This window comes from Chiloscyllium plagiosum, chromosome 5, assembly GCF_004010195.1.
Source record: "Chiloscyllium plagiosum isolate BGI_BamShark_2017 chromosome 5, ASM401019v2, whole genome shotgun sequence".
NCBI lineage: Eukaryota > Metazoa > Chordata > Chondrichthyes > Orectolobiformes > Hemiscylliidae > Chiloscyllium > Chiloscyllium plagiosum.
In genome coordinates, this window is record NC_057714.1 from 53,463,020 (window position 1) to 53,477,002 (window position 13,983).

A 13,983-nucleotide genomic window follows, 5' to 3' on the forward strand; every position below is an offset into this window, starting at 1 on the left:
CGCTCCTTCATCAGGTGGTAGTGGAGGGCTCAATCCTACACACAGAATTTATAGCAAAAATTTGCAGTTGATTTACACATGAAAGAAGTGAAACTATCACTGTATTCTAACAGATGAAAGGCTTAACAGACAATCAATTCTTCAATGTATAATTTCAGTTACATCACACTGCAAATTTTTGCTATAAATTCTGTGTTACGATCGAGCCCTCCACTATCACCTGATGAAGGAACGTCGCTCTGAAAGCTAGTGTGCTTCCAGTTAAACCTGTTGGATTATAACCTGGTGTTGTGTGATTTTTAACTTTGTACACCCCAGTCCTACACCGGCATCTCCAGGTGAAAAATAGATTTTCAACATTGCATTTTGTCTGAGAGAAGCTTTCCCTTTTATCCCTGAAGTTGCCCTTAACACAATGCACTGATATGATTTCCCATTATCAGAAATACTTGCTCCCTATACCAATGTTTTGTAAAAGGTTGGAGTTATGTTTTTCTGACCATAACTACTCTGTTTGAAATACTCATATTGGTCTCTGGCTTCCTGCTAGTAATGCCATTCCTCTCTTTCCAGAAACAAAAATGCCTGTAGGTTTTGTATAGAAGATATATCCCACAACAAAAAGGCATTCTCACTGCAATTATAGACTGTGCCTGTCTCCTGAAAAAAATATAAAGTAGACAGGCAGGAGGTTAGGAGAACACAGCAAGCCAGGCAGCATCAGGAGGGTAGAGAAGTTGATGTTTTGGGTGTACCCTTTTTTCAGGTCTCGGGGATGGGTGTAGGGGGAGCTGCAGATAAAGGGGGTGCCGGGGGCAGGGTGTTGAAGTGGGGATAGGTGAAGACAGGTAGAGGGTATGACCTGGTTGATGGATGGGACGAATGAATCCGGTTGGTGGCAGGGAGAAGTTGAAGGGAGAAGGAGAGCTGGGAAGGGAGGTTATTTTGAAATTAGAGAACTCTGTGTTTAGTCGTCCGGGCTGTAGGCTGCCCAGGCAGAAGATGAGGTGTTGTTCCTCCAATTTGCAGTTTGGTTCGTGTGGCAATGGAGGAGGCCAAGGATGGTCCCTCAGAAAGGGAGTGGGAAGGGGAATTGAAATGGGCGGTGACTGGGAGGTCAGGTTGGCCCCTGCAGCCACAGCTGAGATGCTCGACGAACCATTCCCTAAGTTTACGTTTGGTCTTTCTGAAGTAGAGAAGACCACATCGGGAGCATCTGATGCAGTAATCTAGGTTGAACCTCTATCTCACCTGGAAGGACTATTTGGGTCCCTGGATGTAGGTGAGGGGGGTGGTGTGCTGGCAGGTTTTGCACCTTTTCCGGTTGCAGGGGAAGGTACTTGAGGGTTTGGGTGGTTGGGGAGGGTGGCGCAAACCAAGGACTGTAGAAGGGAATAGTCCTTGTGGAAGGGAGAGAGGGATGGGGAGCGGAAGATGTTCTTGGTGGTGGGGTCGTGTTGGAGTTGGCGGAAGTGTTTAAGAATGATGCATTGAGATGGTAGGTGAGGACAAGGGGTCTTTGTCTTGATTGCATTGGAGGGGTTTAGAGCAGTGGAACTGGGAACGAAGGTGGTGCGGTGGAGGGCTGTCTTATCACTTTCAAACATTCATTGTTTGACTAGCATCATCTCATGTGAAATATTAATGAGTGGTGAGTTTTTCTAAACTGCAGATATTTACTGGTGTGTGGTCTTTCCCTAAGTGTTCCCTAAACAGAGAAGCGCTTGAGTGATAGTAAATTATTGTCCAGGAGTACTATGTAACTACAGTTAATATGTACTAGTTATGTGCATGAGATAAAATGAAGGCTGAACACAGATGTCTTTTTGTTTTGAGAAATACAATTCATGACTAGTTCTTTTCCATTAGCTAAATCTATTTCAAATGAAACATTAAAAGAAAGGTCATACAGGACAATGTTAGAAATCATGTTAAGTATATGATGACATTATTATCTGTGACAGAAATAACATGACTTTTTCCTTTTCAGGTTGTAAAAATCATTAATGTTCAGTGACTTGTGAACAGGAATACCTAGCTCCTTTTGGACTTTAACACTTTCTAACTGTTACCATTTAAGTAATGCGCTGGACGGTCAGGCCTCCAACTAAAGGAGAACTGAATTAAGTTGACAAACCTCATAATTCTTGCACTCTGAGTGCTAAAATGTAATGGATAGAGTAGATGCAGACTTTCCAAGAGGTACAACAAGAGAGAACATAAGAATTAGAAGCAGGACCAAACTATTCAAATTCTTCAAATTTTTACAACCATTCAGTCAGATCATGTCTGTTCTGATTGTGGCCTTAACTGCACTTTGCTGACTGTCCAATAATCCTCGAATGTCATGTCAATTAAAAATCAGTGCAGCTATTACTCGGACATAACAAACAATCCCATCAATGACTTCCTTCCTTTACTATTTCCTACTTCAACCCAAATTGACTCTATACCTTCCGAATCAAAATAATTTTTCACTATTGTATTGATAGATTTTATTATTAATAGAGTTATCCCGCCTCCTTGTCCTATCATTCTATGTTCCTAAAATGTCAAGTTTCCTTAATTATTCAGGTCCCAACCAGTCAAACTGAATTTCCTGAACACTCTTAAATAGAAACACAGTCTTCCCTGTTTTCAAAAAATGCTCCCTAAGATTACTTAACATTTACTCCATATTGGTAGATAAATATAAAAGTTCAACTTAAATTTGTCATTTATCAAAATAAAAATCTGGATACTTGTCTGCTTCTGTTCCATGCTTCACTTTATCCCTCTTCATCTGCACAAACATGTTTATATATTATTGCAGTAGTTATGTTTTATACAGATGAATCTTGATTATCCGTAGGACACAGGTGGGGGTAGTATTAAATTCCGGATAATTGAATGCTGGATAACATAGTTTAGCCAAGCATCAGGATCTTGCGATCTTGCCTGATAATCTGATATTCGGATAATCAAATGCCGGATAATCGGGGTTCCTCTGTATTAGGCTGTTTACTTCTCAAAATCTGCTTTTCTGCAAGACACTTTTCTGTGCCTTTTTCCATTCTACGGAGATTGGAAGAAGATCCATGGAACAACAAGGAAATTTAGTGAAACTTGCCTTTTTTAAGTTTGCACGCATGCGTATATATCTGGTAGAGAGGTGAAGAGGACAATGAGTGTGTGGGGAGAGGAAGGACAGGAAGAGGAGGAACAGGGGTTGAAGACAAAGGAACAACACTATGCAAATAGATTTGACAACACTGTACCAGATGGGTTGCGATAAATTCCATCTCTCTTTTCAGGAAGACTGGGAGAAACAGAACACTTTCTGTCTCGTGACATTAGCTGGATGTTTGGCTCAGAGTGATAATGCTTAAAGATGAAGAGTTGAAACAAGTATGTTGTTCCTCATCAGTTCAGTTATGGTCAAGATTATTCTGCATGTTTAATGGGATGGATGGGTTGTTGAATTGTTTGGAATGGTTCAAAATGACCTTTCAAATTGAACCAATTTTTTGTCTAGGATAATGATAGGTGTGCCTTTATACAGAACAAGTGTGGACTCAGGGGCAATGATGTAAAGAATTTGTGCCATGTCAAGATGGGACAGGCTTGATAGAGTAGTGATCTTCTTTTGGGTTTATCTTGATTCAGAATGATTGTCTGTCAATACTGTCTATTCCATTTTAGTTTTTTTTATTTTGACTGCCAGTATATTTTTGCTGTTGATTTTCAGAAAGTCAGCTTCGTGATATTGACAGAATTGTAATTGGTGCCAGTGACAAGTTAATTCTTTTTATCGTCTGAAGCTACTTGTTTTCAGTGGCATTTTTTCACTTATTTTAAAGTTTCTTATCAGAATGATTGCTGCATTTATAACAAGAGAATAAATTGATAGCGCCGATATGCAGGTCGTTCTGCCATAATGTGCATTTCGTCAATGTGACTTCGCTATAACACGATTGACGAATTGGGGACACTGTTTCTAAAGCGTGAACTTTTAAAGCGTATATTGGTTACAACACAATTCGAGCCCCATTAGTTTAAATGGTGCTGCTATTGTGCTATTTTCCTTTAACATGGGATTGCTTGAGAATGGAACTACCATGTCATAGCAGAACCAACTGTACATGAGTGCATCTGATAGCCATTTCAGAGATGTGACAAGATGACCAAGGCAGGGACATTTTAGAAACATAGGAGGATAGGACAGGAGATAGGATAACTCTATTAATAAAGGATAAAATTAGTACGATAGTGAGAAATTATTTTGATCCGGAAGGTATAGAGTCAGTTTGGGTCAAGGTAGGAAATAGTAAAGGAAGGAAGTCATTGATGGGATTGTTTGCTATGTCCTAGTAATAGCTGCACTGATTTTTAATTGACATGACATTCGAGGATTATGGGACAGTCAGCAAAGTGCAGTTAAGGCCACAACCAGAACAGACATGATCTGACTGAATGGTCGTAAAAATTTGAAGAATTCGAATGACCTACTCCTTCTAATTCTTATGTTCTCTCTTGTTGTACCTCTTGGAAAGTCTAAAACTACTCTATCCATTTTAGCACTCAGAGTGCAAGAATTCTGTGGTTTGTCAAATTTCTTGCCCCTTTTGAAATCCATGCTGGTTACTTAAAACAGTTTTCACATTATTTACACACATGGTGATTTCATCTTTAAATAATTTTTTTTAGCCTTGCTACACCAAAAAACTTAAATATCATTTTTAAGCAGCTTGAGGAATATGAGTATGGATAGAAAGGTGAGCATTTATTTCCCATGCTGAATTATCCTCAAGAAGGTGGTGGTAATAGTTGAAGAGATAGTGGTGATCTTTCAGGAATCGCTAGAATCAGGGAGGGTCCCAGAGGACTGGAAAATTGCTAATGTGACACCCCTGTTTAAAAAGGGAGTAAGGCAAAAGATGGAAAATTACAGACCAATTAGCCAAACCCTGGAATCCATTGTGAAGGATGAGATTTCTGAACACTTGGTGGAGGAGGTCATGCCTGACAAATCTGCTAGAATTCTTTGAGGTAGTAACAAACAGGTTAGGCCAAGGAGAGCCAATGGATGTAATCTACCTGGACTTCAAGAAGGCCTTTGACAAGGTGATGCACAGGAATCTACTGAGTGAGATAAGGGCCCATGGTATCAGAGGCAAGGTGCTAGCATGGATAGAAGCTTGGCTGTCAGGCAAAAAACAGAGAATGGGGATAAGAAGGTTCTCCTCAGGATGGCAGCCGGTGACAAATGGTGTTCTGCAAGGCTCCGTGTTGGGACCAGAACTTTTCACTTCATACATTAACAATCTAGGTGATGTAACTCTGGCTAAGTTTGCAGATGATGCAAAGATAGGTAGAGGGACAGGTAGCATCGTGAAGGCGGGGAGGCTGCAGAAGCATTTGGACAGGTGAGGAGACTGGGCAAAGAAGTGGCAGATGGAGTACAACATTGGAAAGTGTGAGGTCATGCACTTTGGTAGGAAGATCAGAGACATGGACTATTTTCTAAATTCATAAGAAATTCATAAGTCTGAAGTGCAAAGAGACTTGGGAGTTCTAGTCCAGGATTCCCTCAAGATAAACTTGCAAGTTGAGTTAGTAGTTAGGAAGGCAAATGCAATGATGACATTTACTTTAAATGTAAAAGCAGGGATGTATTTCTGAGGCTGTATAAGACTTTGATCAGACCACATTTGGAGTATTATGTGCAGTTTTGGGCCCCATATCTCAGGAAGGAATGTAGTGGTTGTGGAGCATGTTGTGGAGCAGAGGAGGTTCACAAGAATGGTCTTAGGAATGAAAAGATGAACATGTGAGGAATGTTTGAGGATGCTGGGTTTATACTCAATGGAGTTCAGAAGGATGTGGTGGGATCTAATTGAAACATACAGAATACAAATGGCCTGGACAGAGTAGATGTTGGGAAGATGTTTCCATTGGTAGGAGAGACTAGGATCCAAGGGTATAACCTTAGAGTAAAGGGAACACATTTTAAAATGGAGATAAGGAGAAACATCTGCAGCCAAAAATGGTGAACCTATGGAATTAATTGCAACAGAAAGCTGTGGAGGCCAGGCCATTGAATATACTAATAGATAGGTTCTTGAGAATCAAGGAGATCAAGGGTTACGGGGAGAAAGTGGGAGAATGGGTTTGAGAAACTTATCAGCCATGATTGAATAGCAGAGCAGACTTGATGGGCCGAATGGCCTAATTTCTGCTTCTATGTCTCATGGTCTTATGGTCTTATGGTGATCCATCATCTTGAACTGATGCAGTCCATGTAATGAAGGTGTACCACTCTTCTGTTAAGGAGAAAGTTCTTGAGTTTTGACCCAGTGATGTTGAAGGAACAGCTATATGTTTTTCAGCAGATTTCCTACGAAGTGCTTTTGGAAATTTGATTTTTAGAAGTCCCATACAAGTTGTTATTTTTACAATTATGGATCCAAAGCATTGGAGATGTTTCCCTCTGATTTTTACGTAGTTCAGATTTGTTAACACTTCTTGTTACCACCCTTTGTAAAATGTTGCCTTATACTCATTGTCACCACATCTCACAATTTCCTGTGGTCCTAATATCACATATCAATATCAATAGAAATGAAAATGGTTGAGTTTGGTAATGGGTGAGCAAGCTGAACTGAGACATTGAAATTCATACAACAAATTGAACATCCATTTTATTGGAAGGTTAACCAGACACTTTCCCATTAGTAGCGTTTGTTGGCTATAGCAGGACTGTGGATGGTCGTGTTGACTGAAGCTTTGCTCTTGGATCTATTTGGGGAAAACAAACTCATTTTTAAATTCATTCAATCAAATCAATCTTGATTTGACAAAACACAAGTGACTATCTCCTGTCCTAAAATACAACAATCTATTCCCCCAAAATCAGAATACTTAGATTAGATTAGATTAGATTCCCTACAGTGTGGAAACAGGCCCTTCAGCTCTTGTGGGCGGCACGGTGGCTCAGTGGTTAGCACTGCTGCCTCACAGCGCCAGAGACCCGGGTTTAATTCCCGCCTCAGGCGACTGACTGTGTGGAGTTTGCACGTTCTCCCCGTGTCTGCGTGGGTTTCCTCCGGGTGCTCCGGTTTCCTCCCACCGTCCAAAGATGTGCAGGTCAGGTGAATTGGCCACGCTAAATTGCCCGTAGTGTTAGGTAAGGGGTAAATGTAGGGGTATAGGTGGGTTGCGCTTCGGCGGGTCGGTGTGGACTTGTTGGGCCGAAGGGCCTGTTTCCACACTGTAATGTAATCCAAATCTAAAGCTCAACCAGTCCACACCGACTCACTGAAGAGTAACCCACCCAGACCCATTTCCCTCTGACTAATGCATCTAACACTATGGGGAATTTACCATGGCCAATTCACCTGACCTGCACATCTTGTCTTCCCATGCAAAATCCGTGAGTCATATCTGAGTCCCACTAGCCAGGTATTAACAAGGATCAATTACCAATGTTGTGGTCTCTGGGCTCCAAGCTCACAGACTTCAGGGCTTCAAGGTCAGGTTCTTCTTTCTTCTTCTTCTTCCAGGGTTGTCACTCCTGCGTTCTGTTCACCAGTATATTGATATCCCATTTCTCAAGGAGGTGTGACACTCAATACCTGCATTCCTGTATGTAGTAAACCTTGAATTCCTATCATTTCAGCAGACACAATCTCATGATGTTATTTCCTGGTGTTTGTCTCATTATTTCAGTTAATTAAGTTATCTTATGCTGTTGAGCCTGCAGCTTGTTATGCCCATCTTTGAATGCAGCCACTCAATTCCTCAGTGTTGACCACTTATGCCAGCATGTAATTCAGTCTGGTTACGGTAAGGTTACTGTTCAGTTTTCTCATCCACTATGATTTGAATTTAGATCATTCTTCACAACAACTAAATCTAAGATTGTTGAATTCTACATAGATTATATTTGGGAGATTTATAAGATTTTCACAGAAGGTATAACAAATGCTCATTCACCTCCTTCCTCCCTCATTGACCTTAGCCCCACCACTCCTTCCAGGTTAAACAGCATTTCACTTGCACTTCTTTTAATCTCGTCTACTGTATTCACTGTTCACAATATTCTTTACACTGTTGAGATCAAACATAGACCAGGTGACCACTTTGCAGAATACCTCCATTCTATTTCTAGGAATGACCCAGACCTCAGAGTTGCTTGCCAGTTCAATAAAGCACCTTACTGTCATGCGAATATTTCTGTCCTGGGCTGCTGCAATGTTCCAATGCAGTGCAAGTTCAAGAAACAACATTTAATTTTCCACTCAGGCATTTAACAAGCTCAAGGTCTCAATATGTACAGCCATGAAGGTTAAATATTGAATTCCATAACTTCAAAAACTGACTTAATTATGTCCATTCTTCATATTTCTTACATTTCTCCACCAACATCCCACTGCTCCCCTCCTGGCCAAGTCTTGTCATGTTTGTGTCTTGTTTACTTTGCCGTCAGTAGAGAAGGCCTGTTATGTCTCTTTCACACTTTAATTGACACTCAGTTTACATCCCTGTTTCTCTTTCACCACCATGAACAATCCCTTTGTCGTTTGAACTATGTGACACTAGTTTTGGCACTAGCTCCTCCTCCACTCTAGCAAAAACATATCAAAAAACACATTTTCAATACCTTTCAGTTCTGAAGAAGAGTTGAAATTTGAAACATTATCTGTTCCTTTCTCCACAGATGCCGCCAGACTTGCTGAGTTTCTCCAATGTTTTCTCCAATGTTTCTCCAATGTGTTTGTTTCAGATTTCCAGCAAGAAGTATTTTGCTTTTATATTAAGCTTTGAAGTTTACTGTTCCAAACGTTTCAGTGGTCAGATAGTCATGATTTCAATGTAGATGGAGTTGCACTGGGAACCCTGCAGAATCCCCATCATAACAGACTCTGAAAGAATTCCTTGGGATTTTGAAAATGCTATTAGGTACTTCCCATTCACCTGGAACAATTGAAATGGAAGAATTCAAAGGATTTGGATGAAATTGTGTAACTAGTTGCTCAGGAAAAGTTAGATTAATAAATGCATAATTTAATTTTGGGGTAACTGTTCAACTGGTACCATACTCATCTCACACACTCCCAAGTTCACCACCTCCTGACCACTCTCAGTCCCCAGATCCTAGCCTGACACACCAAAAAATCTGACCTGCTCTGGATCCATTTCCCCCCACCACCCCCAACTTTTCACCCATTCTGAACCTAAAACCCTTCCCTCTGCTTACTCCACTTGGACCTGAAAACATTGCATCTCTCCATCTAACTCCCTGACTTTCCAACAGCCCCATCGGGCTCGGTTTCTCCCACCCACCTCAACCTACCATAAAGACTGCATGTTTATCTGGACCCCTTGCCCCCTTACACGTTGTCAGCCTACCCCTTTCCAACTTGGCATACTTTCTTCCTATCTTCTACTCAACCGCATCTCACCCATCTGGCATCCTACTTAGCTTGCACAATGACATTACATTCCTACTTACCTGTCACCCTGGCTTTCGCCACTGCCCGTCACCAGCACTTTAACATCACACGCTACTTATCATTTGACAGTGGCTGTGTGAGATTCTATGTCTTTAAAGGCAGTTTACTGCTGTGAGAAGGGAACATGGTTTGCCTTCACCTGCTAGTTCTGCACTACAAGAGAACTTTGAGAATGGATGTATGTATGGTCTGCATTACTGAAGGAGCCTGGACTGAATCTCCTGTCAGAAATGTAGACTTCCTCCCTCCTTTCATAAAGAAGTAAAATCCAGAGTTCAGTCCTCTTTAGATACTTATTGACCCACTTTACAAACTGATTATTTTATTTAGATTTTCTTGTGGTTGCCCTTTCTCTTTTGTACAATATCTTCCCTGTCCTTGACAATTAATAAAATGATTGCAGTGAGATATAGTAAGTTTACTCCAAGTGGAAACAGTTTCAAATAATTTGAAAGAAACATTCTAAATAAAAATATTAACCATTTTCTCTACTTTGCATGAGTTTGAATAGATGGTACATATTTGTGTTTCAAATCATTCAGGATATGGTTGATCACTATTTCACAAACATTTTTTCCACAATTAAAAATAACTAATCATCTGAAAGAAACTTTTTTGTACTCAAACTTCTATTCCTTAAATATTCTCTTTGAATGTATTTGCACTTCAAGTGTCAATGAACCATGGAAACTGAGAAATGGCTAAAAAGCTGTTGCAAACTGAATACTGAATAAATTAATGCAAATGAGACTATTAAATGAAAAGGATTGATTACATTCTAATATCGTGCCAGCACTGGTAGATATTGAGAAATGCACACTTTTTCACAAACATAGGAAGGTGCACAATGAAAAAAAATGCATGAGTTTGGTAAAAGTTTGATTAGAAACATTTCTGGATTAATTGTATTTCTTTTTCAATTCTCTTCAATGTTTTCTCACCTGCAGCTTTGATTTAACTGTGCTTTTAAGTGGGACGGATTGCTTTTGTGCGAATGAAACCAAAACATTCTGGAGTTTAAGTGACACCAAGTCTTCCCTCAGCAATGATATTTCGCTCAATACCAGCCTGTCCAAAAGTGGCAACCATACTGCCAGAGATAACCTTTCCTTAAGCACTGGATGCATAAGCAGGTAAGACAGTTTCCAAAAGAATAAGACTTCCAAAGTCTTTCGTACTTATTATTTGTGATTCCATTTCATCTGATGTCTACACATGGCTTGTAAAATTTTATTCTCCCATATGATAACCTTCAATCTGCATTATCATCTGCATGATAGAAATATTGTGGTTGACAGCTGTCATAAATACATTCATGATGGTGACTGATAAGTCACAGTTTTGCACTTTCTTCTCTTGTTTTTCCTGTAATACTAAGCTTCCACATATATTAAAAAAATTCTAATTTCTATTATACTGGAATTCAAGAGGTTCAGCAATAAATGCCAACCTTGACAGCAACATTCACCTCCTCAAACTTCCAGGTAAGAATCTTCACTTTGTATCATGTGAGTATTTATGTACAAATAATCATTTGTGAGTTATTTTCACATGCCAACTCCCAACTTTCTACTGAGTATTTATCAATTGTCTCCACAACAGGCATGGTCGAAATGGTGGAAGACTTTTTCAAAAGCTTTAATAAATATTGGAATCCAGAAAATCTAAAACAAAACCTGCCCATGTGACAGTCTGGTGCTCAGACCAATTTTGGCATGACAAGTCATTTATGATTTACATACTTTATTCTTATTGCCATTTATGTTATCTATGTATGCACTGCAAACCTAATATATTAAAACACTGTTCATTGAGTTCATAAACCAATCCTTGTGTTGTGTTATGATTTGCTTTCGTAGAGTATTTGTTAAAAAAAAATTCTTTCATGAGATATGTGTATCCCTGGTAAGGTCAGCGTTTGTTGCTCATCCATAATTGCTTTTGAGAAGGTGGTGGTCTGCTGCCTATTCTAACCACTGCAGTCCATGGGACAACAGTGTACCATACCATTGGCATACAGGTCATTTTATGATTTTGATCCAGCTATACTGAAAGAGCTGAGGTGGTGTTTGATTTGATGTAGAATCCCTACAGGCTCTTTGACCCAACAAGTCCACACCGACCCTCCAAAGAGTAACCCACCCAGACCGCTCTATATTTACCTAAAACTAATACACCTAACCTACACATCCCTGAACACGATAGACAATTTTAGTATGGCCAATTCACCTAACCTGCACATCTTTGGATTATGGGAGGAAACCAGAGCACCCGGAAGAAACCCACGCAGACACGGAGAGGATGTGCAAACTCTACACAGATAGTTGCCCGAGGCAGGAATCAAACTCGGGTCCCTGGTGCTGTGAGGCAACAGTGCTAACCACTGAGCCACCATGCCTCCTCCTTTGGAGGAGGACTTGTGGATGTTGATGCTCCCTTTTATCTGTTGCCCTTGTCCTTTTATGTGGGAAGGTGGGAAAGTGCTCTTGAAGGAATCTTTGCGAGTCGTGAAAGTACATTGTGTAAATGGTAGAGACTGTTGCACTCTGCACCATTATTAGATGACATTAATGTTTAAGTTGTGTCCTGAATGATGATAACTATCGAGGAGATACACATGGATAAAAATCAAAGCACCATCTATCAAATACATCAGTACTTTATTTTCTGTTTCTCCCAGCAGCAACTATTGTACATTACAAAATTAAAGCTAAATACACATTTTTCATGGGTCCCTTACAGCAGTATAAACGTGGGCCTCCTGTTATCGATGTTGTCAGTTACCTTTTACTATTTTAAAAATGTTATTCCTGTCCTGCCTTTGCATTTTCTCCAGCGAGACTAACTTTTGACTATGTGCTTAGTTTCTTTCAGTAGATACAGCACTGGAGCAGGTAGGACTTAAATTCAGATCTGCTGGCCCGGTGATAGGAACACTACGACTGGACCATAAGAACCCCTTAGTTTGTTTCTAATATAATCATTCTTATTGTTGACAGGTGCTTTGGCTTTGTTTGTTTGTTATACGGAGATGGTGAAAGTAAAGCGGCTGTGTATCAGACAGTTGGGCCATACATAAGGAACCTTAGTCTGACACTTATAGCAGACCAAGTACAGACCAGGAAACCATTCATGCTGGAAGTGTGTGGCTATTTGGCTAGTCCTCTTGAAAAAACCATTGGTAAGGAAAAAATATAATACAGTATTATGAAGATGGATCTTATTGTATTCTGAAGTTAATTTGGATATCAGCAAACAGAAATATATGTAAGAAAATTAATAAGTTAAAATTAAAAAGTATAGCTGGAAAGTAGATGCAAAGCCGATGAGGATATATTGGATCATGCCCATATTTCTGGAGGTTGACACTATTTAGAGTCATAGAGTCATAGAGACGTACAACATGGAGACAGACCCTTGGGACCAACCCGTCCATGCCGACCAGATATCCCAACCCAATCTAGTCCCACCTGCCAGCACCCGGCCCATATCCCTCCAAACCCTTCCTATTCATATGCCCATCCAAATGCCTCTAAAATGTTGCAATTGCACCAGCCTCCACCACTTCCTCTGGCAGCTCATTCCATATACATACCACCCTCTTTGTGAAAAGGTTGCCCTGTAGGTCTCTTTTATATCTTTCCCCTCTCACCCTAAAACTATTCCCTCTAGTTCTGGACTTCCCGAACTCAGGGAAAAGACTTTGTCTATTTACACTATCCATGCACCTCATAATTTTGTAAACCTCTATAAGGTCACCCCTCAGCCTCCGACGCTCCAGGGAAAGCAGCGCCAGTCTGTTCAGCACCTCCCTATAGCTCAACATCCTTGTAAATCTTTTCTGAACCATTTCAAGTTTCACAACATCTTTCTGATAGGAAGGAGACCAGAATTGCAGGCAATATTCCAACAGTGGCCTAACCAATGTCCTGTACAGCCGCAACATGACCTCCCAACTCCTGTACTCAATACTCTGACCTATAAAGGAAAGCATACCAAATACCTTCTTCATTATCCTATCTACCTGCGATTCCACTTTCAAGGAGCTATGAACCTGCACTCATGGGTCTCTTTGTTCAGCATCACTCCCTAGGACCTTACCATTAAGTGTATAAGTCCTGCTAAGATTTGCTTTCCCAAAATGCAGCACTTCGCATTTATCTGAATTAAATTCCATCTGCCACTTCTCAGCCCATTGGCCCATCTGGTCCAGATCTTGTTGTAATCTGAGGTAACCCTCTTCACTGTCCACTACACCTCCAATTTTGGTGTCATCTGCAAACTTACTAACTGTACCTCTTATGCTCACATCCAAATCATTTATGTAAATGACAAACATGTCGAGGACCCAGCACCAATCCTTGTGGCACTCCACTGGTCACAGGCTCTAGTCTGAAAAACAACCCTCCACCACCACTCTCTGTCTTCCACCTTTGAGCTAGTTCTGTATCTAAATGGCTAGTTCTCCCTGTATTCCATGAGATCTAAC

General features: G+C 40.4%; 1 protein-coding gene across 1 annotated transcript in view; it reads left to right on the plus strand.

The window, feature by feature from the left end:
* Nucleotides 1–13,983, plus strand: part of LOC122550249 (polycystic kidney disease protein 1-like 1) — a 291,308-nt gene that overhangs the window by 50,826 nt on the left and 226,499 nt on the right. The window contains exons 3-4 of the mRNA XM_043691004.1: nt 10,442–10,627; nt 12,494–12,675. Of these exons, the coding sequence (XP_043546939.1) occupies nt 10,442–10,627; nt 12,494–12,675 (368 nt within the window). The remainder of the gene's footprint in view (nt 1–10,441; nt 10,628–12,493; nt 12,676–13,983) is intronic.